Source organism: Abramis brama, assembly GCF_963993115.1.
Source record: "Abramis brama genome assembly, chromosome: 1".
Lineage (NCBI taxonomy): Eukaryota > Metazoa > Chordata > Actinopteri > Cypriniformes > Leuciscidae > Abramis > Abramis brama.
Window position 1 is genome coordinate 48,883,431 of NC_139963.1, and position 27,771 is coordinate 48,911,201.

Genomic DNA, 27,771 nt, shown 5'->3' on the forward strand with positions numbered 1-27,771 from the left:
AGACATCTTTAAATTTGCGTGCAGTCACGTAGGCTAACTCAAGTCCTCCACCTCTGATATTTACAGCTTTTAAAGTGTGGAACATGAGATAAACATATGATTTGCTTCGGCATCTCGCTTGCAATATCACTTGCGTATCGGCCGAAGAAACAGGAAAACTCTGATTGTGTTATTACATTCATTCAGCCACAGAGCATTGTAATGACATCGAACCTGGTCTGTCCTAACACTGGAAGACGGTACCAAAATATAGCGCTCACTAATAAAAAATAAAAAAAAGGAATTTAAATTAGCTCAACTTACCATGTGCTTTTTTTTTAAGTTGGAAAACAGAAGCTTGGTCCGGTTGTTGAGAAGCATCGCTGAACCGTTAATTCTTCAAATGCAAGCCGAAAGATATCATTAGAATTTTTGAGTGACAGACCTGTAGTAGGGTGGGGCACATTGGGGGGCCAATCAGTTTTCAGAAGGGGCCAGTGCCCCCATGGCCCCTCCCCTGTCTACGCCACTGCAAATTGCAACACAGTCTCACTCCCTACACGTCAAATGTCTGAAGCATGGTCCAGGAACCCTGGCGTCATTTTTTAACGCACTGGGTATACCCTTGGCGTCATTTTTCAACGAGCAGGGTAGTCCTATAGATTGAACCGGGGACGTTCAACGTTGAAATTTGACGTCTTGGGTAAGCACACCACAACATGTTGTCTGCCATTACAACAAGACTATACTACAAAAATAAAAATGAATAGGCTACAAAAAAACGATCTATGCCAGGGCGAGTCAAATGGCGGCCCCCAGATAATTTGTATCTGCCTCTCCAACTGGTTTTTGATGTTTTAAAACCCTCGCAATCTGATGTCAAAGGTTTAGCGCGTTCATCAGCGGTGAGTTTAACAACGCACATGGTGTGCAACCGCATTCAGCGGTGAGTTTAACAACACTCAATTTAATGATCGATCTAAATTATGCCAGGACGAGTCAAATGGCGGACCCCCGATCATTTTTATCTGGCTCTCCAACTGGTTTTGATGTTTAAAAACCCTCGCAATCTGATGTCAAAGGTTTAGCGCGTTCATCAGCGGTGAGTTTAACAACGCACATGGTGTGCAACCGCATTCAGCGGTGAGTTTACTCCTTTAACTAAAGCATGCTGGATAACAGATTTTTATCGGATTTTTTTATTTATTTTAATAAATATAATATGCTACGATTGTGTTCAATTAATCAGTTTATTTATATATTGTTTATTATTAAGTCCTTTAAAACAATTACGCTGACGTCACCGGGTTATCCCAAAGTTCATTGCATTTTCCTCTCGGTAAGTACGGTACATTAATATACATGGATCTATTATTCTTACATTTACACATCTAAAACTGTTGAATCAGGACAATAAGTTGTGTTTAGAAACTTTAGTTTTGTAAGGTGGCCATTTCTTAGGACGATTATGATAGAATAAGACATTATAAACATACAGCTTTCTGCACCAAATGTGCAGGCTAGCAAAATTAACGTTAGCTAATTAAATTCAAGTTAATTTTTGTCGCATACAATCATGCAACTTAAGGTACGATCATAGGGGAATATAAGATTTTCAGTATTAAATTAGCCCACAAAAATTATCCAACATTGTAAATGTTCAGAATGAAGAACGGTTGGCAGATTGGTCTGTTTTACAGTCTGACGTTAATGATAAATTACGCAAAATTATATAATAAAACACCGAAATAAATCATCCATTTTTAACAATACTACAAATTCATAACTACTACATTGTGGCTCATCACAACTTTTCAACATGAAATAAAACAATATGCAAGTAATGTAATAATGCTGTCATAAACTATTGACTGATTCACACACACACATATGCTAGCCTATATATATATATATATATATATATATATATATATATATATATATTAGGGCTGGGGGAATTATCGCGTTAATCTTTGTGATTAATTTGAGATGTTTAATGCGTAAAAAAAAAAAAAACGCATTTAACGCAGCACTTTTTTTTTTTTTTAACACACACACACACACACACACACACAGAGAGACACACGGAACGGAGAGTGCGGCGGCGCACACGGAGCGGAAAAGACCCGCTAATCGATTCCCAGCCCTAATATATATATATATATATATATATATATATATATATATATATATATATAGCTTCCAAAATTAAAATGGGTGAATTAGAAAATTTGTGTTTGTTGACGCTGTCTAAAGTGCACTGTAGAAAATGCATGGGATAGAGACTGATATAAGTGCATGGTTGTTGTTGCAGTGACGCTAAATTAGCTAAAAGTTAACCTGCTTTAATTGTTTTCATTGTTTTGGTAGAAAGCAGTTATGCCAATAAGTTGTGTACTGTTTGTTGACAATGTCTAAAAAAGTATGTTATTATAGAAGAAAAAAATGTGTGTGTGTGTGTAGATTTCAAAATGCCTCGAAAGAAGTTCAAGCCTTGCCCCTCCTGCCAAGCACCTAATCAGGTGAGGGAAAGTGGAATAGAGCATTATGTGCAATATTCAAATATGTGGTTTTAATGTCCTACATTTAGTAGGTCAATTGGGTACTAAAGTATGCTCCTACTAAATGACCCTGTATGATATCTGTACTGTGTTACAAAACAGTAATAATGTAAGGCGTCTGGGTTAATAACAATATGTATTACTTATTTTGCACCAAACGCCATAGGCAACATTTATTAGAGTAGCCTGGGTGTCTCCTACATCTGCCACTTTTACTGTATGATTATAATAATAATAATAATCCTGTGTAAATTTAGAGACCTATTCTGAATTGCATTGTGCTTTGTGTGTTCCTATCTTTCCTGTATACAGCCAAATTAAACTGTATCTTGATTGTACTTCTTCTCTGTGACTGTGGATCTGATGTCTCACTTTGGTATACTTTTACCAACACAGGTGAGCCGCAAAACCTGCAGCTCTTGTTTCACAGCCATCTCCCAAAAAGCCAAAGTGACGGCCAAAAAATTGTCCCTGGACAAGAATTGGGGGGAAAGGGTCCGAAAAAATAAAAATGCGTCAAGAGTGGTGGACTCTGCCAATATTGCAGTAAGTATAAATGCTCATATGTCATTAAGCAATATGATTTGTTTCACTTTTTATTAATATTGTGTGATAGGGCAAGGGCGTCATTTTACAAAAATAAGTTTAATCTGTCAGTGAATGAATTTGAGGTAGTCATAGATGGCATTGGTGTAATATTATTTTAATTTATTTGTCATTTGCTTGACATGCATGGAATAGACTTTCTTTTTGACCAGGTGCTCATGTACATTTGTTTACATATACAACCGGCTACATTGTAAACATAACCTTGCTTTAGTACCACACAGACAATGCATGTTACTGAAGTTTCTGTCTCTGCTAAAGGCAGATCACAGAATTCAGACCCAGAGTCACTATTAAAGACAGTCTTGCATGATTATGTAGGCTAAGTACTGTAGATAACATGCTCCCTTACACTACCACTACAAGCATGTGAATATTGCATTTCACGCTTATAGTGCTTTGCGCTGCTGTAATTTTAGAGAAAGTGCATGATGACGTGACAAAATAACTGAGGACATGCATGAAACCCATTCTGTGTGCAAAATATGTGTTGGTAAAAGCAAGGCCATATTCCAGATGTCCTTTTTCAAAGCCACAACTTAAAAAGCATTTGAATTACTACAGGGGAGATAGTAGGCTAATGTCACATTAAAAGAGAAAGGATTCAGCCATACCTACTGGAGTAGGACCAAGTCCAGATTCTGTAGAGCAGCTGGCTATTTTATGATTTTTAACTTTATGTTCATTGGTGGCCTTCCCAAATGAATGTTTCTGTTTGTCCCATAACCTACATTTTCCGTGGGGAGAGACAGGTAGACTATCTAAGGGGGGAGGAGAGTGTTTGGATCAGGTTGATATTTGGCCATAAAGAGGGAGTCCAGTCAAAATGTATTTTTCATATATGTATTATCATATTTTGTTTTGTGTGTGTCAAAAGCAGGGGTTCTCAAACGGTTAGAGCCAAGGACCATTTGTGTGGGAGAACAATTTCCAAGGACCCCCTCATAATTAAAACAATTAAGCATATGCTTGCTACCATTTGTATACTTTGATGCCATTTCTATTTTCTTGAAATTGTGTCCAGGTTCACTATTCCGTGTTTTCTAGCTGGTGTGTAACTGGGTCTTTAGTCAACTTTGGAATTTGAATCCCTTAATGATGTGGACTGACTCAAACATTCATCCATGTTCATCAGCTATCTTAATAGCAAATAAGCCAAGCTAAGCAGCAGGAAGAATGGTTCATCATGACCTGAGTGAAGTGATTTACAACAGATTAACTTGATTAGTCATAATCACAAAAAAAGTTAAATGTTAATGTTTTAATTTATTAGTGCATTTACAATCAAGATTGTATGTAGATTCTAGATCATTACATTGTCATTGATAGGCATTTCTTAATGATGAAGCACAACTTTCTCATTCAAAGCAAATCCACTTTGAGAACCACTGGGATAGATCACATATGTAATGTTTTTGTTTCTAAGGGGAAAAGCTGTTAAGTTTGATTATGGTAATACGCTGATTTCACGCAGCCGTTATTTTGAAATCGAAAGCGAGGCTCCGTTGGGAAGAAAACCGGAAGTGTCGCCTTTAATCACAGGAGAGTCGTGAATGCAATGGCGTATTGTTGTGTTTAATGATGTTGTGTCAATTCTAAAACTGTACATACATTTCTTTTATACTTTATACTATATACAGTGAAATTCATTTATAAATAAAATATTTTTTTTATATAATTCAGAAAGTAAAAAAAGAAGCAGGAATGAACTATACACATATCCTATATTGGATATTAACATCCAAAAGTGTAAATCGCGGCAGCAGCTTCAGGTTGGTAATCCAAAGGCATTGTTGTTTATCTTTACTTCCGGGGTTTTTCCCACCGGAGCCTCACTTTCGATTTCAAAATGGCGGCTGCGTGAAATCAGCGTATTGTGTATATTAGAAACAGTAGCACTAATGTATTTAATGCCTTTTTTTCAATAGGGTGGAAAATAATGCAGTGGACTGGGAATAACTAATGTTTGCTGTCTGCATTTTTACAGGTGAAAAAACTAAGTGCAGTGGGCTATGTCCCAATTCTATTTTTTGCCAAAAAGGATAAGGCCTCTGGAAAGTGGGCGGCCGATGTGGTGACCGATCTGCCACCCACTGAAGAAAACCTAAAAATTGTGGCCTCCATGAGAAAGGCCTACAATTTTATATTGATCAAAGAAGGTAGGATTTGTGTAATTTAAGTCATGACAGTTTTAAACTGGGTTTTTTCATGATGGGGAAATATTGAAAATTAACATACACATACAATATTGTAGGGAACTCCACAACAACATTGCCAGAGCCTCAGGCCCAGCATCAGGCCCAGCCCGAGCCCCAGCATCAGGCCCAGCCAGAACCCCAGCATCAGGCCCAGCCCGAGCCCCAGCATCAGGCCCAGCCCGAGCCCCAGCATCAGGCCCAGCCAGAGCCCCAGCATCAGGCCCAGCCAGAACCCCAGCATCAGGCCCAGCCCGAGCCCCAGCATCAGGCCCAGCCAGAACCCCAGCATCAGGCCCAGCCCGAGCCCCAGCATCAGGCCCAGCCAGAGCCCCAGCATCAGGCCCAGCCAGAACCCCAGCATCAGGCCCAGCCCGAGCCCCAGCATCAGGCCCAGCCAGAGCCCCAGCATCAGGCCCAGCCAGAACCCCAGCATCAGGCCCAGCCAGAGCCCCAGCATCAGGCCCAGCCAGAGCCCCAGCATCAGGCCCAGCCAGAACCCCAGCATCAGGCCCAGCCAGAACCCCAGCATCAGGCCCAGCCAGAGCCCCAGCATCAGGCCCAGCCAGAACCCCAGCATCAGGCCCAGCCAGAGCCCCAGCATCAGGCCCAGCCAGAGCCCCAGCATCAGGACCAGCTCGAGCCCCAGCATCAGGACCAGCTCGAGCCCCAGCATCAGGCCCAGCCAGAACCCCAGCATCAGGCCCAGCCAGAGCCCCAGCATCAGGCCCAGCCAGAACCCCAGCATCAGGCCCAGCCAGAACCCCAGCATCAGGCCCAGCCAGAACCCCAGCATCAGGCCCAGCCAGAGCCCCAGCATCAGGCCCAGCTCCAGCATCAGGCCCAGCCCAAAACCCAGCATCAGGCCCAGCCAGAACCCCAGCATCAGGCCCAGCCAGAACCCCAGCATCAGGCCCAGCCAGAACCCCAGCATCAGGCCCAGCCAGAGCCCCAGCATCAGGCCCAGCCAGAACCCCAGCATCAGGCCCAGCCCGAGCCCCAGCATCAGGCCCAGCCAGAGCCCCAGCATCAGGCCCAGCCAGAACCCCAGCATCAGGCCCAGCCCGAGCCCCAGCATCAGGCCCAGCCAGAGCCCCAGCATCAGGCCCAGCCAGAACCCCAGCATCAGGCCCAGCCAGAGCCCCAGCATCAGGCCCAGCCAGAACCCCAGCATCAGGCCCAGCCAGAACCCCAGCATCAGGCCCAGCCAGAACCCCAGCATCAGGCCCAGCCAGAACCCCAGCATCAGGCCCAGCCAGAGCCCCAGCATCAGGCCCAGCTCCAGCATCAGGCCCAGCCCAAAACCCAGCATCAGGCCCAGCCAGAACCCCAGCATCAGGCCCAGCCAGAACCCCAGCATCAGGCCCAGCCAGAACCCCAGCATCAGGCCCAGCCAGAACCCCAGCATCAGGCCCAGCTCCAGCATCAGGCCCAGCCCAAAACCCAGCATCAGGCCCAGGAAAAGGAGACATTTTATCTTTTAGATTTATACCCTGTCTCTCTCCCTGTGAAGGAACAACGCCCCCCACCAAAAAAAAGAAGAAAGTGTAAGTGAACTTTGGTCTTAGCACACTATGTATGAATTTCCCCTTTTTGTAATCATGATTCATGAAATACAGAAATCTTCAGGTGAATTTAAGTCCAATCGATTAGTTAATAGTGAGTAATTTTTAGTGGCCAGCCTGATACACAAAGGAATTTGTCCTTGCATACATACCTTTCAGTACTGAACACACACTCTAGGAGTAGAATAATGAGCAATACACACATAAGTAGAGATGAATACAAATACACACACACATATCACACACATCAGTGGGCAGCCCAGATAGCTTATTCCCCACGTACCACTGTTCACAAGTCTGCTTCAATAACCTTTCGACTAGGCAGTAGGATAATTAGGTTACATTTCGGCTATGAAGTCACTGAATTTGATGGCTAAAGGGCCGTTCATTCCAGGAACAATAACTATATACGTATAACCATAACGATAAAAGCCTCCAGACTGACCAAGGATATGCAAAGTCTCACCTTGTGTTAATAAATATGGCTAAAATTTGATGGGTTCTTATTGGCTGTTAGCTTTTTATCGTTCTCAAAATCGCTTTAAAAGTGATTCCCAACAATATTGTTCTCCATGTCATTATCGTTATAGTTTATCATATTAACGAGAACTATATATTTCTTAAAGTTATCGTTCTTGGTGTGAATGGCCTTTAATATATGTATTCTTTAGTTATTTAGCTGTTTTTTCTGACGTTTTCAAAGTTCAAGGACAATGGTTACTGTTGTTCCCCAGGTTTTGTGAAACTTAGTTAAGAATTTGTTTGTTTCATTTTAAGTTTTTTTTGTCATTTATGGTTAATTATTATTATTATTATTATTATTATTTGTCATTTAAGGTTGCCGGAAATGTAGTAGACAACAAGTTTTCCGATATGAATCCATAACAGGAAGAAGGATACATAAGGTAAGTTTAGAAATATATTTTTCACTAGGCTGTCTGATCATCTCTCCATTGTATGTGGCTTATCTGGCATTTCACATATCACAAAATACTGACCATTGAAGCCCCGCCTCCATTAGTTATTGTTGCTATGCCCGACAAGCTATGTTCCTACTCAGTGAAAAATACATTGTGGAGCAGAGAGGAGACTGACAACACGCTGACAGACAGGACAGACCAGCTTACTTTTCAGTTACTTTTGATATTAAACAAAGTCTCGCCTTTCAAATTTGGTCAAATGTAAACAGTAAATAACGTTTTGTGGTTCTTTAATGTGTCTGTAGAGCATCAGTTAAAGCTTCTTGTGAACCGATCATCTCTTCCTTCTAGTTCAGTTATAGCATCAATTAAACATGAATGAACATAAGAAGGAATGTTGTTTTAACCGCAGAAAAGCATCAGTACACTCCGTTTCTCAAGTTCAAATCCTGGCATGTTAATCTACTATCTCTCCTGACGGTGCTGTCAGGCAAAATGGCGGATGGCGAAATATGATTGGTCAGATCGCCTGTCAATCAAGCGCTGTTTGGGTCAATTGGTCATTAACAACAAGGCAAAGCTAATGTAACAAAACAGAGCCACACCGGACAATATTTTTATGACATAATTATTAGCCGTCTAAAGCTCCAATATTATTAATACTGAATTAAACCTTTTTTTTTTTTTTTATAATTAGCATATGAATTCAGAATACTTTCAAACATACAGTATATACATTCAACACAATGTGATGATCCTGAGAAATGATAGGCTATTGCGAATCCCATGAGGTAAATAAATTCATATTCCTTATCCTTCTATTTTATGCAGGGTTGGAATTTAATGACAGCCCTACTGAAGGCAAAGTGGCCTTGTCACAAAAGTTATGACATTATAAACCTGATTATTATATGTATGTGTCTTTCTGTAGGGAAAAGAAGAAGTTAAGGTCAAATGGTTACCTTGCTCTGCATGGTAAGTACTGCTTTATATTGGTTAAAATTGCCTTTATACATCTCCTTTCTGTTTCCACTTTTAACCTTCTCATAGGTGGTGGATAAAGGTTGGAATGTATATTGTAGCACACAAAAGTTTGAATGTACAGGCGGTCTCAAAGTTTTGCAACCAACAAGCAGCGTTGAGAGAATTGTCATGTCCACTAGGTTTTAAAGGGTTAGTTCACCCAAAAATCAAAATGATCTCAGTTTTTACTCACCCGCGTGTTGTTCTTACCCCGTAAGACTTCCATTTATCATCGCATCACAAAATATTATATTTATGATGGAATCTGAGCGCTGGATAAGTTCCCCATTGACTTCCAAGGGGCTTAACTTTGCTCGATCAGAAAACATATTAAGACATCGTTTAAAATAGTCCAAATGACTCCAGTCGCTCAACCATCCATTTATCAAGCGACGAGAATACTTTTCCTCGCCAAAAACAAACAAAAATTACGAATTTATTCCAATATCCATTTACTCGTGTTCTGCTTCAAAGCTGTTTACGTAGTCTAACTGCGCAGAGCTTTGACGTTCTACGTCACCACGCAGGCTCACTATTGGCCAACGCAGGAACCCAGTAGAACCCAGAAGCTTGTGCAGATAGACGACGTAAACAGCTTAGTTGAATCGAGCAAGTTTAAGCCCCTTGGAAGTCAATGGAAGACTTATCCAGCGCTCAGATTCCATCATAAATATAATATTTTGTGATGCGATGATAAATGGAGGTCTTACAGGGTTAGAACAACACGCGGGTAAGTAAATACTGAGATCATTTTGATTTTTGGGTGAACTAACCCTTTAAGTCCAGAGTCAATGCAGCCTTCTACCAGGAGATTTTAGAGGATGGTTGCATCTGCTGACAAGCTTTATGTACATGTTGATTACCTTTTCCACCAGGACTCTGCTCTTGCTACAGTGCCAAAACTGCTTGTTACTGGTTTGCTTAGCATGGTATTGCTGTGCTTAACTCATCTCACCTTAACACCATAGAGAGAACAATGATAGATACCAAACCCAACATTACAGACAATCTCAAAGTCACTATCAAAGCAACCTGGCCTTCCATAACACCTCAGCAATGCCATACACTGATGGCCTCCATGCCACACCACACTGATGCAGTAATTTGTGCAAAAGCAGCCAGACCAAGTATAGAGTCAGATTCGTTCGTTTATTTTCAAAAGGTCAACATATCTGTATTCCTCTTTATTCTTATATTTTGAGATGATGATTTTTGGTTTTCATGAGCTGTAAGCTTTAATCATATAAAAAATGGCTTGAAATATTGCACAATACTGTCATTTTGGAGACCCACCTGTATTTTAATTAGACTATTGGTTACACTGTTGGTATAGGATGGATTAAATACAGTGTCAAATATTGTCTACAGGATTTAGCCACTTGCTCTTTTCAGTACCATACCTGATGCCATGAATAATTGCCCCTGTGTGATTCTATGTAGGAAGTAGACATTCACCAATTTATTGGCAGAACATCAGTATCGACCAAGATCATCCATGTTGACTGTTATCGGCTATTGGCTTGTTTACTTTCAATGACTTTATCGATGAGAGTGGCTGATGTTTATGTTACATTGCATCAAGCACTATATATATGTATATGTTTGTATAAAAACAATGAAATACAAGAGCGTACAATATTTATGCTGTGAAACTATTATGTTAAAATGGCTCCTCTGTTTTTCACTGATTTTGTGTTACTGATACTTACAGTGGAAAAATCTGGGAGGAGACATGGGAGCCGGCCTTCAAGTTTTCACCATGTCCCAAGACTGCCGATGTGTGACTTCACTCAGACAGTAATTGTCGAGTTCGCCTTTACGGGCCATCCTGGTTTTGGATGTTACGATTTATGTATACAAAGTTAATAAATTAAGTGTTTTCTTTATCAAATGATTTTTGTTCAAATAAAAAGCAAAGTATACCTATATTTATGTTTATGTCTTTCCATTCATTTTGTGGGTTAGCCAATCACCTGAAATCTTCTTCAACGTGTCAAATGATATATTGCAATATGATGCACTCAAGGAAGGTGGGATATGTTTTTACTCATATTAATTGACACCCATTAAGAGACAGTTGATTCCACCAGCTAAACCATACATTTTTGAATAAAGGGTAGCTGAGGTAGGCACGGGTGGAAAAACGAACAGGCTTACGAGGACAGAGGTCAAGAGGTTCCAGAAGCTTCTAAAAATGTGAAAGCATGGATTCTAATTCAGGAGGGTTTCTGAAGGCTTTTTTAAAAGGCAAGTCACATGAAACATGCTGCTGCACTGTTGTCTACCATTGACTTTAATGCACTGAATGTGTGTGTGTAAGTCTTCACTGTCCCCCGGATGAGAAAAAGCAGAAGACAATTATATGTGTTTTGTGTGTGTGTGTATGTATATATATATATATATATATATATATATATAAATATAAATATATATATATATATATTTATATATATATACTTTTACTTTTAATGTTATTATTTCAGTCTATAGGGACCAGGGAAGTTGGGTTTCTTTGTTGTTTATTTATGTTTAAAACTATAACGCTATCTTTTCAACATTTATTTAAATGTTATCATGGTATTAATTTATTTATTTTAATATTGTTTCGGTTTTATTATCGGTGAAATATTACAGTATGCTGTAATACAGAACATTACGATATGATACGAGCTAGACGCATTCAAAGGCCATATCCCACAATGCAATGCGGGAATTCATTCACAAAATCGGACAGCGATCAGCTGATATAATCATTGTTTTTGTCACCAACAACAACGTTGCTCAGCTTTGCTGCTCCAGTAAGTTATGCACCGTTTTTTTTTTTGTGTGTTTTTTTTTTTTTTTTTTTTTGTTTTTTTTAATCAGCTGAAGACTCCGGAAGTGACGTTGTATGTACCGTTCGGCGGATAAGAAGATAAAAAATACACAATGTTCGTAATATTATGTTTTTGTCTAACGTTGTATTTGTGGATTCAAACAATAAAGATAATAATAAAATACAGTTTCATGTATTTGTATGTATTGTACACACGTGCTCGGTTGGCCGGCGGCGGCAGACAGCAGAAACACAGGAGTCGAACATGTCCACCCACCCAGCCCGGAAAACTACAAGTGCACACACTTTGTAACAGCTTCTGTGACGCGTCTCTATTGGGAGTTGTAGTTTTTAAGTATATTGGTATATTTCTCATACTTATAAGTTATAAGTGTAAAATTTTGGATACACCCTGCCTGAGGTTTATTGGGATGGGAAACACACTGGTTTCCTCAGATTTTAAAAATTGAATCGTTAAATAGGTGAAAATAGCTTCTTTTTTGTTTTTGTTTTACCATATTTGACAGTTCTTACAGTGGGTAAAATTTGGTGACCATACCTACATGACAGCATAGGTCCAGAGCTTTTTATAACTGCTGGTCTTCTGTTTTTATCACCTTCTGTTGCTAAATGACAAGCCTTTAAAGATCAAGGTTTAGTATTTAAAGCAGGAGTAATGTATCCTCTTTAGACATGTTACTCTCCTGGTTGAGACCTTTCCAACAATGTGTTAGTCCTCTGACAACTTTTTAATTATTACATATCATGGTTTGCAGGGGAGCGTGCCTGTTCCTACAGCCCTGTGTTGCCAGAGCCCTATATTCCCACAGCCCTTTATTCCCACAGTTATGTTCCTATGTTCTATCATTTCCAAGGTTTTTTTTCTTTAACCTTAATCCTAACCTAACCTTAACAGCCCTATGTTCCATCATTTCCAAGGTTTTTTTCTTTAACCCTAACCCTAATTCTAACCACAACCCTAACCTGACCCTAACAGCCCTATGTTCCATCATTTCCAAGGTTTTTTTCTTTAACCCTAACCCTAATCCTAACCATAACCCTAACAGCACTATGCTCCATCATTTCCAAGGTTTTTTTCTTTAACCCTAACCCTAATCCTAACCATAACCCTAACAGCACTATGTTCCATCATTTCCAAGGTTTTTTTCTTTAACCCTAATTCTAACCATAACCCTAACAGCACCATCATTGCCAAGGTTTTTTGATTTACTGTGAGTGTTTGCTCTAAATGATAACACCTAATTTCAACACAGGCCTTCCAGTCAAAGGTATTGTCCATATACACACCAAAGTGCCAATAGGAGCAGAGCTGATGGATTGGTTCATCGTTTATGACCTCTGATATCTGACCCATGTCATGACTCCTTCATCAGCTGGTTTTTGGTTGAATGAGATATGAGTTGTGTCTGTGTGCAGTAGGCTGAGGAAGAAGTGTGCTAAAAATGCCAAAACACATGTTGTATGTACACTAACCCCTAAATTGATACTATTTAAAAAAAGTAATTAATTTAAAACAACTAATAATGCAGTGTGATTTTAAATCAAACTAAGTCCCACATGTGTGGAAACATAAATGTGTGAAAAAAAGTTTTCTTTTTTTCTTTAGTTTCTGCTATAAACATTCATCAACTACAAAATTTGAAAATGGGCTTTTTGGAATGCATGAAAAAAAAAAATATATATATATATATATATATATATATATATATATATGAAATGTAAGAGGGGCTGTGGAACATAAGAGGAAGCTCTCTTGTAAATGGGTTCAACGTAGTAATGCAGGCATAAACGGACATATGGGACTTGACTTCTTTTATTATCTGAGGTCATCTCGTGTAACACATGACAGTCATGCTCTCTTCATCTGCACACACACTTTTTCTGCGCACGTCCCTTTTTTTTACACACTAACTGCGCATGTCAGCGCGCCAATTCTCCATAGAGTCTATACGTAATCATAACGTAAACATTGCAACACACATGAACAGCAAATCACATTACCCAATTTACATATAAAATAAATCTCAAAATAGTTGTTTTGTTTGTTTTTCACAACAGTACAAGTAAAAACAAATGCAAATTAGTCAAACAAGCCATTAGGCTGTATTTCTAAACACTCAATTGTAGGTTTTGTATAGTATTTATAACCCAAATCAAAGTGCTTTGGTCAGGAAATGTAGTTATTAAAGCAAATCTTTAAGTAATTCAACAACATTTTCCTATTAAACATCCAAACTGAAACAAACAAAATCAGAAAAAAATGATTTATGTGTCTATAATAACCACTATAGGGTCCATAATTAAGTCACATTTTCAAATTTTGTTTCAGTTTTTGCATTTGTTGAACCTCTATGTAGTTTCACTGCACATGAGAAGTAGCTGAACAAGTCCTGTCAAGGATGCTTTAAGAGACCATCTGTAGCAGGAGCTGATGCAATAGTCCAAATTCAGAAAAAAAATGGGTTTGTGTGTCCATGTAAAACTGTCTGAAAACTCAGATTAGCCACAGCAGATGACATCAGTGGAATTATGTTTATTATTATTATTACAATACACATATTTACACGTGAACATATGGAAATTTAACATGAACTAGATGTACCGCATGGCGGTACAAAATATGACCGCCGCTCAGGCCTGCACTGGCTTTCCACAAAAATAAATGACGTGGAGTAATTTGGCTGTATTGCGTGTTTATGTATATACCTAAAAAAAGTAGTAGTATGTGCATGTCTGTCTGTGTGTGTGTGTATGTGTGTGTGTTTGTGTATGTGTGTGTCTGTGTGTGTGTCTGTGCGTGTGTGTGTCTGTGCGTGTATGTATGCGTGCGTACATGTGTGTGCGCGTGTGTTTGTGTCTGTGCATGTGGATTTGTATGTGTGTGTATGGGTGTGTGTCTGTGCGTGTGGATGTCAGTGTGTGTGCATGCTTGCGTTTGTTTGTATTCCTGCATGTGTGTGTGTGACAGTATCATCCTAAACCAGCAACCCTTCGCTCAACAGCACCATCTACAGGTCGATGAGTGTACAGTCACTAAATGTGCACATAAATGAATTTATTTTATACCCCCCCATGGATGAAATTCTACGAAACTTAGCATACCCCCAGAGGATGTCAAGTTAATCATACACATGAAATATGGTGCAGTTCTGAACATCTCCACTGAAGATAGGGGCGATTAAAGCAGAATAATATTGCATTTTCATTTTTTATGGGAGGGGCGCAAATCACAAATGAGTGATTATGGGCTAGGTTGATGTGGGCCCTTAAGACCAACATACCATAAAAATTTCTTCATCCTCGGTTCCACGGTTCAAGTAGTTATTTAGGAAAAACTGCATTTTTTGGGTTTGGGGGGGCCCAGCGCGGGGGGGGAGTGGCCCCCGGGGACCAAACAAAATTTTTCTGTAAAAGTCTAGTGGGGCTACATGCCCACCAAAATGTCATGTTCCCCGGTGTTTCGCTGTCCCTGGTATCGTTGACGAAAAATTCAGTAGATTGACGAAAAAAAAAAAAAGAAAAAAAAACTTTGACAATCCCTATATGACCGCCGCTAGCGTAGCTAGCGAAAGCGGTCATATAGGGATTGTCAAAGTTTTTTTTCGTTTGGTCCCCGGGGGCCACTCCCCCCCCGCGCTGTTCCACGTTCCACCTTCCTGCAAAATTTTCTGCAGTGTTTTGTTCTACCATAAACAGAAGAGGACTATTGGAAAAACAGTTAGTTAAATTAATTTCAGTTTCTATAACTACATTCAATATTATTGTTGTAATGTCACATGTAGATATAATGACCATTATTCAAGCATATCTAACTTACAAACAGTATTTCCTCCATGTTTATTTGACCGTGGTGGCTCCCCACGGCAACATTTCTGCTCCTCAGAAATAGGGCTGCATTGTTAGAGTGCATATCGGAGAATAGCGCTGACACATGCTTCACACCGCGAGCGGGCACAGGAGGAAAAAAAGAGACGCTGGATGATAAGCCAGTTGAGATTGTGTGTGTACGTCCTTGAGAACCTATAACTTGCGTTGTCAAAAAACGAAAAAGGAAACACTGACAAATATAATGGCACTTTTCCACTGCTAGTACGGTACGTTTTGGTTCGATTCGGCCCGGTACAGTTCGGCTCGCTTTGCTTTTCCACTGCGTAGTACGACTGTGATCGACACGGCGCGTTTCGAGTTCAGTTTAGCTCAGTTGCTTTTCCACTGCACTAGTACCTCTTTAAGGACCGCGCCGCCTCTACCGATGATGTCATCGTAAACGCGACACATTACAAACGCACAACACAGGATCATTGAAGCCTATCGAGGGGATTATATTCTTGATTTCGGCATGTGGATGTTTATAACTGCAAGACGGAACAACGTGTTTCAAATGAGGCGGATGGCAGCAAAACAAAATACTGCTAAATAAAGTAAGTAGTTTAAAATAGCGGTGGCTGTTACTGGCTATTTTAATGGTGTCTCGTGTCGCAAATACAGTGACTCTGGTAGTGACGATTCTTTCTGACCAACCAGTGATCTGCAGTGTGTTCACGTCATGTTTAGTACCAGTTTGGCACGCTTGGAACCTCAACAGACCAGGTACCATTTAAAGCGAGCCGTACTGTCCCGTTCCATGCAGTGAAAATGTGCCACAAGCGTCCTGTACTGAACCGATCCGTACCGTTATCTGCAGTGGAAACGCGTCAAAGCGCGCCGTAGAAAACTGAACCGTACCGTACTATGCAGTGGAAAAGCGCCATAAGAAATCAAGACAAAGGAGCTCCTCAAAATCCGTCGTCTGACAGTTCAGAATCACTGTCGTATCCATCCCAATCATTCTGGAAGTCCACACTTGTTCCAGTCAAAACTTGAGCATAACAGTCTCTTGCATGCTTCATCATTCTGGTGACTTCTTGCTTTTTTCTCAAAGTTAAGCTGAGGAAACCCTTAACCCCTTCTTCATTTAGAGCCCACAGCTCACCTTATGGGAGTAAAACAAAAAATTATCAAAAAATAAAAAATGCAATGTACAGTATAGTATTACACGTTTACAACACATTACTTAAATACGTACTTTTCAGTGCCTCACTGGAAAGCTGGCATGACATCTCCTTGAGTGTGTCTGCACGAGTGGAAAGAGATTTCCAATGCTTTGCCATCTCAGAAAGGACAATCTTCTTCTCCTCCTCAAGTCTCCTTATTGCCATCACAAGATCAAATGCCTTCCTCTTGGTTTTCAAATCTACAGTGTCTGGGATACAGTTGTGGAACATAAGTCAATTGTGTTTCTGAGACAATTTGGGAAAAGGAATACATTTTTTTTGCTACTATGCATATCGTACAAAATTGTCAACAGATTTCTGTACATACCACCATGTGAAAGTTGCCATGGCCAAACTGTCTCGTCAGAGAGAATGTTGTCAAAGACGATTCTTTCTGTATCTGGAACCATACTGTTGTATTTTTCAACAACAGAGCTAAGAATGGCCTTCTCCTCTCTAATTTTGCGCCGAATCCGGGCCCGACCTTTGCTGCCATCGGTGTCTTTGTAAAGGCGCTGGGACCTTCTTTTAATGCTGGCCACTAGCACCTCCATTCGACTGGTCACCGCATCAAGATCGGCATTCTGTTGGGATGTTGTTGCTGAGAAGAAAAGAAGTGTAAACATTTCACTTACATTATTATGGCAGTAACTAAAATGAGCTAAGTCTCAATGTAACACTGAATGTCATAACGATTATCCTTTGTAAAAAAAAAATCTCCTTGAGGAAGGACAGGTGAGTCTCAATAATAATTTCATATGTCTTTGCGTGTATAAGAAGTATGGGTAACACTTTATTTTGATAGTCCACTTTAGATATTCTACTAACTATAAGTAACTTTGCAACTACAAGTCAACTAACTGTCATTAGAGTATTAGTAGAGTGTCTGCTTAATATCTGCTAACACTTTGTTTCGTTGGTCCCCTAACAGACATTCCACTGACTATAAATTACTTGGCAACTACAAGTCAACTTATTCTCCTAACCCAAACCCTAACACCTAACCATAACCTACAGACTACCGACTGTCTACTACAGTCTACTAATACTCTAATGAGAGTAAGTTGACATGTAGTTGAAAAGTTACTTATAGTTAGTAGAATGTCTAAAGTGGACTATCGAAATAAAATGTAATAAGTATGTAAGAGAGTACACCAAAGAAAATGACAACGTAGCCAAGATGGGATCCGCTAACAGCAAGAAATGTCCGATGTTCCAACTTATGGACTGTGCACTATTCAAGTATTTTCAGGGCACTGTGTTTTGACATGATTTCCAGTGTGTACATACTAAAATTAGTGTATGTATGATTTAATTTTAAAACAGTAATTACTTGCAGAAGAATGTCTCCCATTATTATGCAGAACTGAGACATTTAAGCATGTAAACTCTCACCTTCTGCCCACTCCTTAATATCAGTGACCCAGCCCTCAACTTCAACCTGTGTCACTGCCAGTTGCGTTCTCATGCTTTCCAGGTCTAGACATTGGCTTTCCAGGCGTTTTGTGGCCTTCAAATAAACAAAAAAAAAGGAAACGAAAGAAGAAAAATGTTATACCTACAAAAATATACAATAGAAGGTATTTACAATAAAAGAAAATAACAATATTCATCTCTACCTTCTGATATCGGCAGGCAAGTGAGGAAGCCAAGTTCTTAAACTTTTGCTGATTCCAGCGCATTGCCATCAGTGTGAGCATGTCTGTACGTCCTGGAAAAAAGAAAAAAAAATACACTAATCTGTGTTGTACCACATGTCCCTCACTGGCTACAATTTTCTTGTAGCACTTTCAATCTAAGTAGTGCAGTGTGTGGTTACCTTACCTGCTTTGGACATGTGTTTTGTGGTCACAGCAATCCTAGAGAGGAAGGCGTTACACTGCTCAACCTCCTCCCCAAGTGTCAATCCGGCCCCTTGCTGGTAAGCTCCACTCCATTTAACCTATTAAAGAAAATACTTAAAAGCTGCCAGCATATCTTTGCAGGTGTTCAGGGACAGTCAATGACATAGTAATGTTTTCTTACCTCACATTTAAAATCATGGGCTTTGGCATGAAACACTGAGAGGAATGGTTTCATGCCAAGAAGGTGCTGGAGCTCCGGGCAGCTTTTTGCCACTTTGTTGAGGTAGGGCCAATATTTGCAGGTCACATCCATGGCAAAAAAGCTTATTGGCTTGTTTGCCAGCTTGTTCTGCAGATAGAGGGGATAAGCAAAGATTTCCCCCCTAAACATGTTGAGAGCACCGAGAAAAACTCCATGACGACAGACCGCAAGCTCAAGTCCCTCCTCATCAATTTTACTTGAGGATCTTGAGGATGTTTCCCTGGCAGCTGACCACTCCCCTCCACAGACACCTCTTCCAGAGACCTACAACATGGAAAAAGGTTGATATAGTCAGGACTCACCCAAGCAATGTCCATTGTAAAATGTTATTGGTGGTGTTTTTAGAAATATTATACAACAAGTTTACATGGTTGGTGGTCGAATGGATGTAATCCACAAATCTCTCTACTTCTTCATCTTTTGCAATGAAGATGTCTTTAAACAAGGCTTGTTCTTCAGATCTAAATGAAAGAAAGGTACACATTGAACTTCAATATGACACAGCAAACACAACACTGCAAATTACACAAATTTCGTAAGTACCTTGCTGCATTCTTAAAGCGGTAGTGCTTGCGATTTCCATCCACAGAAACAGCAAGCATGTCTGGGGTGCATGCAGGACAGACAAAATAATCCTCTCTGCAGATCTTCTCCACCTCAAATCTAACAGCCTCCCACTCCAAAAAGCTTTTTCTGAAGCTGTCTGCTGTGATCTTCCCAGTCTGTTTCAGAAGAGTAAAACATGTCAACATAATTCACAGTATTTTATCAAAACATGATGCTCAACATTGATACATTTAATTTTTTTTTTACTATTTTCATTGCTTCTCCTGGTGGATATTAAAAAAGTGAACTTGCATTGAAGAAAAAAGTGAGGGAAATAAAATTATGTCCAGTGCATGCTGTTGTACAAATGCATAAACTATATAGACTAAAAGCATTGGGACACCTGGGGCCTTATTACAGAAACGTCCTAACTCTGTTAAATCATAACAACCATCCATCTATCAACTAAAGTTAATAAGGTCAAAGGTGATGTCAAATCCTCCAGCATCGAGCCTCCACAGGCAGCCGCTCAGCCCAGTGCATCATGGGAAATCTTTTGGCTCTTTGTATGTCATGGACAGAAAACATCATGACCAAAGTTTGGTTTTCGATTTTTTACTGAATGGTACTTTTTACAAAGACTTTGGATCTTAGATAATGTTCTATCAATGTATCGAGTATAGCTAAATTACTGATTTGATATTATCAACATGTTCCAATTACAATAATCAATGTGTTCATAATTGTCATTCTGCGATACACGTCAATACTAGTACTAGTTGTTAGTGATTCCCACCACTAATACTCACACGGCCAAAGCGGACAGTTCGTTGATCAAGCATTCTTAAAAACGCTTGGCAGGACAGTCCTGGTGCTGCCATCTTCAACTCTTCATATGAACAAAACACATCTGTAGCGTACACTGTGGAAAAGTGAAGGGTAGCCGGCCAGTAGTCATTGCGGACCAAGTCATCCACTCCAGCGCTCCAAGTGGCTTTGCATGCCTCGCATTTCATCTCAGGCATACTGAGATCATATCTTCCTGGAAAAATAAAGAACACATTGTATTATGCATAAATCTGACAAATGCACTGGGAACAAAAGGGTCCCCCCCGCATGTCCCGACACAAAAGACTGCAGTGCGTGACAGGTTTTGAAAGCTCTATGCAGGACTGGCCGGGATGAGACAGGTGTATTTGCTGGTGCGGGAGGAACAGATAATTCACTGCACTTCCGCAAATGAAATGTGCGTAAAACAACATATACAAATGAGAAAGTAGAGTATGTAATTATAGTTCAGCTGGTTGTTCTGTTAGGCAGCAATTAAAAAAGGGGTTTAAGCAGCCTACTGACAGTGTTGTTTACGTGGTTTCAATTCTTTCCAGCTGTTCTATTGTTGAAGCTTGAAATTGAAAGCATGACAGAAGAAGATGTCACCACTGGGCTACTTCAGATGTTTGTGAATATCTAAATAAACTTTGCCCAGAATGTGATATGGACGCTACAGCCACTTGATCTGAATGTTCCCTCAAGTTCATTTTATTCTTACCATTCATTGTAACCACAGCAACAACTTTTCCTGTGTTGACACTCAACGATCCCGTAGCACAACTACATATTTTCTCGGGCATCTCCAATGGCAAAATACACACTGAAAGACACATCATATGCAGGGATTAAAGACATGTATCATCCTATGTACTAACTGGGAATTATTCTATTATCATTAAAAAAAAATCAATGATTTGAAAAGCAAAAAGATAGAAGGTCATTACTTGTGTTTCAGAGAAAGTACTCAAAAGATTCCTATGAAGCCTATTATACTGTGAAGTTATTTAAATAAACTGAGAATGAGACTAGGGCTGAGTATTATAACTGTGCTTTTTCTGACAGATAAAGCGATTACCATTTCCAATATGATTTTTGAATGTGAATGATTCAGTTCAATATTCCAAATGTCTCTTTAATCTCCGACTGAAGTTCACCAATCAGAATTGTTGGACCCTTCATGCACTACACACACCCACCAACCAGAAGTGGCACAGTCAAGGAGGATGAAGTGAATATAAAAGTCAAATGTCACAAATGTACCTATGCATGATTATTTGCAGATTATTATCATTAGGCAGTTGCGTTGGATCATATTGCAATTACAATTGCAAAAATTGTGCAGCGCTAAATGGTACACAAAAAAAAAAGAAATACAGCTTACCACACTGGGAAAGAGCCCTCTCCACGACACAGGTTGTTGGAGGCAATGGCTGAAAGAATCCAGCTATTGTTGCATCCCTGTTGTGGAACACGTGGTTTCGGTGTATACTGACATCACAATCAGCACAGAAGAAGGGTTGTGGTCGGCAGTCACGACAACGGACAGCAGCTGGACTGCCACATTGTTGGCAGATCTGAGTTGTTGCATTTTGTTGTGCCACCATGGTATTCACCAGACAGGGTCTCTCCTTCTCCCACATGTCTGAGAGGAGACTTTTTCGAGTAGACCAGTCTGAGGAAGCTCGTGGTGGTGCTGGTGCCGTTTCCTGATCATCCAAGTCATCATCCTGTGAGTGGTTTAGCTCTTCAAGGAAAGTCTCTGTTAAAATAGTACATCATATTTAAAATCCATTTTCTACACCATCAAAGTGTGCAACATGTATGCTGTCAATTATTCTGTTGCAAAAATATGTAATTTACATTTTAATTATTAGAATCTATAAACAATAAACTAATAGAGACAAAATAAAGGACATACCAACAGTGTTATGTGGACAGTAGTTAGTTATCTCAACGCTGCTGTCCAACATTCTAGTATGAGCACCTGTCTTACGACTGTAGCGGTGACTAGCTGTAGCAGAAAATAAAACCCAAATCAACCTTACACCATTACAATTCCATAGATTCTGACAAGCTCATTTTATTTCACAGAATGATACAAATTTTTATTGGCCCAATGTCGTTGTCTATACCACTTTGGATGAGTATGTAATAAAATATCATACAAGACACATGACACATTCATGTATTCAATCCCAGTGGTAAAACAATCTATATCTCCGTTTTAGATATATGTGGAAAACCACAGGAGTTCTCATTTAAGTATTATGACTGAAAAAAGAAAACTGACCCGTTTTATTTCGAGATGATCTTGGTTTGTCATAGACAACATTTCCGTCACTGTCTCTCTTCAGCCACCTGACAGATTGATGGCTAGTAGATGGTGGAGCCTTCTGGACAGGTTGATGGCTGGTGGATGGTGTTGCCTCCTGCTCTCCCTGCATCTTATTGATGAAACCTTCCAAGTTCTGGAGTTCATAATTTAATTTAGAATGACCAACAAGCTCATCAAGCTCCTTAAGGACCTGATCGACATCGGAATCATTTGGTTCACTCATGGTGAACAAGGACAAACAAGACAACACACTGACAACACAACAATAAAAGGAAGGGGAGGGGTGTCTAGGGGAAGAGCAAAAGAGCAAGAACAACAGAGAAACAGAGAGACGGACAACAATTAACTAGACAAATGTGGCTCTTAAAAGTGCCTTTGTTTTTGCTTTGTAATGAAGCTGGAGTTAAAGTAAATGATGAAGGGACTAGGGGACCTGTTGAGAAGGGGAAGAATATAAATTCAAATTTGAAGATCAGGCTACATACTACTACATAAATACTGAATAACTAAAAGGTTTAATAATTTGAGAAAATGTTGATCTCTAGTTTGCCCATGCTTTGGGATGTGATGGGGTGTGGGTGCTTATAGTAAATATTAGGCCAGAATAGACTAATCTTGACACTGAAGGCTGGCTGATATTGATACCAACCATACAAAATGCCATTTTGGCTGATAACCAATACCATTTTATGATCTGTTTATGTTATTAATTATACTTTTGTACAAGGAAACACATTTTTTTAACTGGATCACTTCCTTTTCCCTGTGATTATTTTAATCAAAAACTTCCCTCAGCAGCCATAGTAGTTTAGAAAACTAGCTTTAATTAACACAGATTTAATTTTTTAATGTGCTTTTTTTATTTTCATGTCCATGCTTTCATTAGCACAGTTATAAGTTACACTACTATATGTATAAATGGGCACAGAACAGGGCAACACAACCGCAAGAATCCCAACGCAGACATACATTACAGCTAACACTTAAGTTAAGTTACAGTATGTCTCATTATGCCTACCTAATTAATCACATTTAACACAATTAATTATTAAATAACTAGCAAATGGCTATTAGCTGTTTTTCTGTAGCAATCTTATATTCCCCTATGATCGTAGTCGTACCTTAAGTTAACGTTAAATGATTGTATGCGACAAAAATTAACTTGAATTTAATTAGCTAACGTTAACTTTGCTAGACTGCACATTTGGTGCAGAAAGCTAATGTCTTATTCTATCATAATCGTCTTAAATGGCCACCTTACAAAACTAAAGTTTCTAAACACAACTTATTGTCCTGATTCAACAGTTTTAGATGTGTAAATGTAAGAATAATAGATCCATGTATATTAATGTACCGTACTTACCGAGAGGAAAATCGCAATGAACTTTGGGATAACCCGGTGACGTCAGCGTAATTGTTTTAAAGGACTTAATAATAAACAAAAAAATATATAAATAAACTGATTAATTGAACACAATCGTAGCATATTATATTTATTAAAATAAATAAAAAAAATCCGATAAAAATCTGTTATCCAGCATGCTTTAGTTAAAGGAGTAAACTCACCGCTGAATGCGGTTGCACACCATGTGCGTTGTTAAACTCACCGCTGATGAACGCGCTAAACCTTTGACATCAGATTGCGAGGGTTTTTAAACATCAAAACCAGTTGGAGAGCCAGATAAAAATGATCGGGGGTCCGCCATTTGACTCGTCCTGGCATAATTTAGATCGATCATTAAATTGAGTGTTGTTAAACTCACCGCTGAATGCGGTTGCACACCATGTGCGTTGTTAAACTCACCGCTGATGAACGCGCTAAACCTTTGACATCAGATTGCGAGGGTTTTAAAACATCAAAAACCAGTTGGAGAGGCAGATACAAATTATCTGGGGGCCGCCATTTGACTCGCCCTGGCATAGATCGTTTTTTTGTAGCCTATTCATTTTTATTTTTGTAGTATAGTCTTGTTGTAATGGCAGACAACATGTTGTGGTGTGCTTACCCAAGACGTCAAATTTCAACGTTGAACGTCCCCGGTTCAATCTATAGGACTACCCTGCTCGTTGAAAAATGACGCCAAGGGTATACCCAGTGCGTTAAAAAATGACGCCAGGGTTCCTGGACCATGCGTCAGACATTTGACGTGTAGGGAGTGAGACTGAGGCACAAGTCTCTGCCTATGCATTGCTTCCACCTCTCCTTCTCTATCCCCTCAGACTCGCGTTTCACAGATTCAGCACATCCAGGGAAGAGGCGCACGGTGGTTAAACTTACAGTGGTGAAATTACAAACAAGAAACACACATTCTGAGACATAAAATGAATAACTGGGAATTTTATTAACATCAATCGTCCCTCTCCCATTTTGCATGATGCTTTGCTGACGAGCAAAGCATCTCAGAGAAATGTCAAGTTTAAATGATACTTGAAAGTATATACTGCGTTTGCATGGAAGAGTAAAAGTGGAAGAGAAACTAGATGTTCAAAAGAAAAACAATGAAGAACGAGTTAAAAATTAATATTAGATTCATGTCTCTCTTAAAAGTGCTCTTCTTCAGCTCCTACATTGGATCACATATGTAAGGTTTTGCTCCGCTGTGGATCCTCATGTGAATCTTCAGCCTTGATTGAGGGCAGGAGACAGATTTTTTGGCTTCTGTTTTTTCTTTCTTGATCACATCCATCAGGTCTAAAAGACAAATTATATCAAGTGAGTTTCTCTGGACTATTTTATGCAAACAACCAGCTAATCATGGCTTACTCATGCAGTTTAAAGTGACGTTCTAGACATTCTCCTGACTCTACCAATACTCTACTAACACTCTAATGAGAGTTAGTAAGACATGAAGGTGCAACATTACTTATAGTCAACAGAATGTGTTAAAGGGACCATCAAAATAAAGTGAAACCATGTTTTGTAATCTTTTAAACTAAAGTTATGGCTATCTCTTGACTCCCTCGCTTGTTAATGCAGGTGTCTGTTTTTGTTGTTCCGTCCCTTTAGTTTGGTTTTATACATAGACAGTAAAAGAAATGGACACAGCGACCCCATCAACGGAGACCAGTGAAGTCAATTAGAAGCTCTCACTTCCTGAGCGTACTGCGCAGCCTCAAACTGAGCTTGTGACGTGAGCAACCCGTCTGTCTTCTAGTAGCTGTGCCAAGAGAAATCTGAATCATTCCCTTCTGAAACTTGCAGAGACAGAGAGCGTGAGTATTAGCTGTCTATGAGCTAGGAGCAGGATCAACTTTTGGTAAGTTTTCTGAGTAATTATTTTGTCATTTTTCCTCCACATCCCCCCGATTGCCCGCGAGCTTCTCCTCCTGTCTATACGGTAATTTCTTTACTGTGCGACAGAGAGTCGCGTGGTTATGACGCAATCGTTAGCCTATTTTTACAAAACTGCTTCTACGGGGCCATAACGTAAGATACAAGGTAATGGAGCCTTTTATACATTGTCGTGTTTCTTTAGAAATAAACAATGGACAAACGGAGTCTTTAAACGCCTCAGATGTAAAGTTATTCGCTGTCAAAGTGACGCCAAAATGAATGGGAGTCAATGGGATGCTAACAGCAGGTGATGGCTTGTTAGTCAATGGATGCCCCCATAGAAGGTATGCTTTCCGGATACTGTATTACCCCCTTGGTTTTATACTGGGAATAAACAGCCCAGGCTGCCATCTTGTGGAACAACTGATTACTGCAAAACAATGCAATTCAATGTGCAACCTGCGTGGCAACGTTAAATCAGGTGGTGCACGTTCTATACTGATGAAATTTGTATCACATGCACTGTATGTGGACCCTTGCGTACACAACTACACATAAAAACCAAAATATACTTGATTAATAGAGAAATAATCTGGAAGCCTCTCTCATATGTGTATTTTAATAATCCCTATAGCAAATACCAAAATTCTGAACGGCTGTTTGAAAACATGAAAATACTATTTGACATTTTTCTCTATAAGAAGTCGGTGTCAGAAACAGAAAATTGTGCTGCGCTTTGATAGTGCTTTATTTCTGCTTTTCCAGGAGCGCCACCTACAGTGAGAGAGTTAATTTGCCTCTACTGCTATTCTTTGCATTGGTCTGAACAGACAAATTGCATGTGAAAATCAGTCTGAACTTTCGTGTTGGTGTGAACATGAGTTAGTAGATAATGTCCTCTCGATCATCGTGGCTGTTGAGAAACTAACTTACACAGAAGAGACTTTTTTTTCTCAGCACATAAAGATGAACTACTTACCGTGATCTCAGACTGTGGTGATGTGGTTTCTCCACTGCATGGATCTTCATGTGTAGCTTCAGGAGACTTTTAATGAAGAAACTCTTTCCACACTGATCACACGTGTGCGGCTTCTCTCCACTGTGGATCCTTAGCCTGGTCCTACCAGACTCTCGTACATTTCATTTGTACAGAGAGTCTGGCCACTCTCCATTGACAAGCGTTAACTTCCTTGTAGGCGGGTACTCTGTTGAAGTTTAAAACTATTGGATCTGCCCAGAGCCACTCTGTATCTGCCATAACCAATTGCTAACAACTCAAATTAGCATACGACCTCAACGTCATCGTTCTCAGCCACTCCCTCTGTTCGCTGATAGGACCGCCAAAAAATTTGGCCGGAGAAAACCCAAGAATAACAAACCCAGACGGAGTACTGAAGGAAAATGAAAATTGTGCGGAAGTACGTAGGAGGGCGGAGCCAGGCTAGTGGATCCTCTCATGTGATTTCAGATGTGATGAATCACTGAATCTCTTGTCACAGTGTGAACATTTGTAAGGTTTTTCTCCAGTGTGAATTCTCTGGTGCCGTTTTAAATCGTTTGCTGTAATAAAAGTCTTCTCACACTCAAAGCTCATGTACTCTCTCACACCAGTGTGTCTTTTCTGATGTGCATGTAAATATGTCAGCCGTGAAAAACTCTTTCCACACACAGAACATGAATGTGGCTTCTCCTTCGTATGAACTGTCAGGTGTGTCTTCAGGTTTGATGACCAAAGAAATGTTTTGCCGCATTGATCACATGTGAACGGCTTCTCTCCTGTGTGGATCATCATGTGAACATTAAGATTTTGTTTGTGCGAGAATCTCTTTTCACACTGATCACACATGAATGGCTTTTCTCCGGTGTGGATCCTCATGTGACTTTCAAGGTGTGCTGATTGTGTGAAACTCTTCCCGCACTGATCACATGTGAACGGCTTCTCTCCTGTATGAACTCTCATG

General features: G+C 39.9%; 2 protein-coding genes across 2 annotated transcripts; one reads left to right on the top strand and one right to left on the bottom strand.

Moving 5' to 3' along the window:
- Positions 1 to 640: 640 nt before the first annotated feature.
- LOC311082230 (uncharacterized protein) lies at positions 641 to 10,767 on the top strand. Its single transcript, XM_084112963.1, has 7 exons — positions 641 to 682; positions 2,443 to 2,501; positions 2,937 to 3,086; positions 5,134 to 5,305; positions 7,744 to 7,811; positions 8,758 to 8,801; positions 10,561 to 10,767. The coding sequence occupies exons 2-7, from the start codon at positions 2,451 to 2,453 to the stop codon at positions 10,631 to 10,633; spliced, it is 558 nt and encodes a 185-aa protein (XP_083969089.1). The 5' UTR covers positions 641 to 682; positions 2,443 to 2,450; the 3' UTR covers positions 10,634 to 10,767.
- A 4,565-nt stretch (positions 10,768 to 15,332) lies between these two features.
- On the bottom strand, positions 15,333 to 23,442 carry LOC311078208 (uncharacterized protein). Its single transcript, XM_084106924.1, has 14 exons — positions 22,492 to 23,442; positions 22,120 to 22,212; positions 21,583 to 21,960; positions 20,920 to 21,021; positions 20,180 to 20,412; positions 19,368 to 19,546; positions 19,192 to 19,285; positions 18,744 to 19,088; positions 18,543 to 18,660; positions 18,338 to 18,429; positions 18,114 to 18,228; positions 17,047 to 17,319; positions 16,751 to 16,927; positions 15,333 to 16,657 (listed from the first exon to the last, which is right to left on the bottom strand). Exons 1-14 carry the CDS (start codon positions 22,757 to 22,759, stop codon positions 16,461 to 16,463), a joined length of 2,664 nt encoding a protein of 887 aa, XP_083963050.1. The 5' UTR covers positions 22,760 to 23,442; the 3' UTR covers positions 15,333 to 16,460.
- Positions 23,443 to 27,771: the final 4,329 nt, after the last annotated feature.

Coding starts and splice junctions, on each gene's coding strand:
- LOC311082230 (XM_084112963.1), top strand. CDS start 2,451: ATGCCTCGAAAGAAGTTCAAGCCTTGCCCCTCCTGCCAAGCACCTAAT. Junction 2,502..2,936: donor CCTGCCAAGCACCTAATCAG/GTGAGGGAAAGT, acceptor TTACCAACACAG/GTGAGCCGCAAAACCTGCAG. Junction 7,812..8,757: donor CAGGAAGAAGGATACATAAG/GTAAGTTTAGAA, acceptor GTCTTTCTGTAG/GGAAAAGAAGAAGTTAAGGT.
- LOC311078208 (XM_084106924.1), bottom strand. CDS start 22,759: ATGAGTGAACCAAATGATTCCGATGTCGATCAGGTCCTTAAGGAGCTT. Junction 19,547..20,179: donor GAACTGTCCGCTTTGGCCGT/GTGAGTATTAGT, acceptor CTTCTGAAACAG/ACTGGGAAGATCACAGCAGA. Junction 17,320..18,113: donor TATTAAGGAGTGGGCAGAAG/GTGAGAGTTTAC, acceptor TTTTCTTCTCAG/CAACAACATCCCAACAGAAT.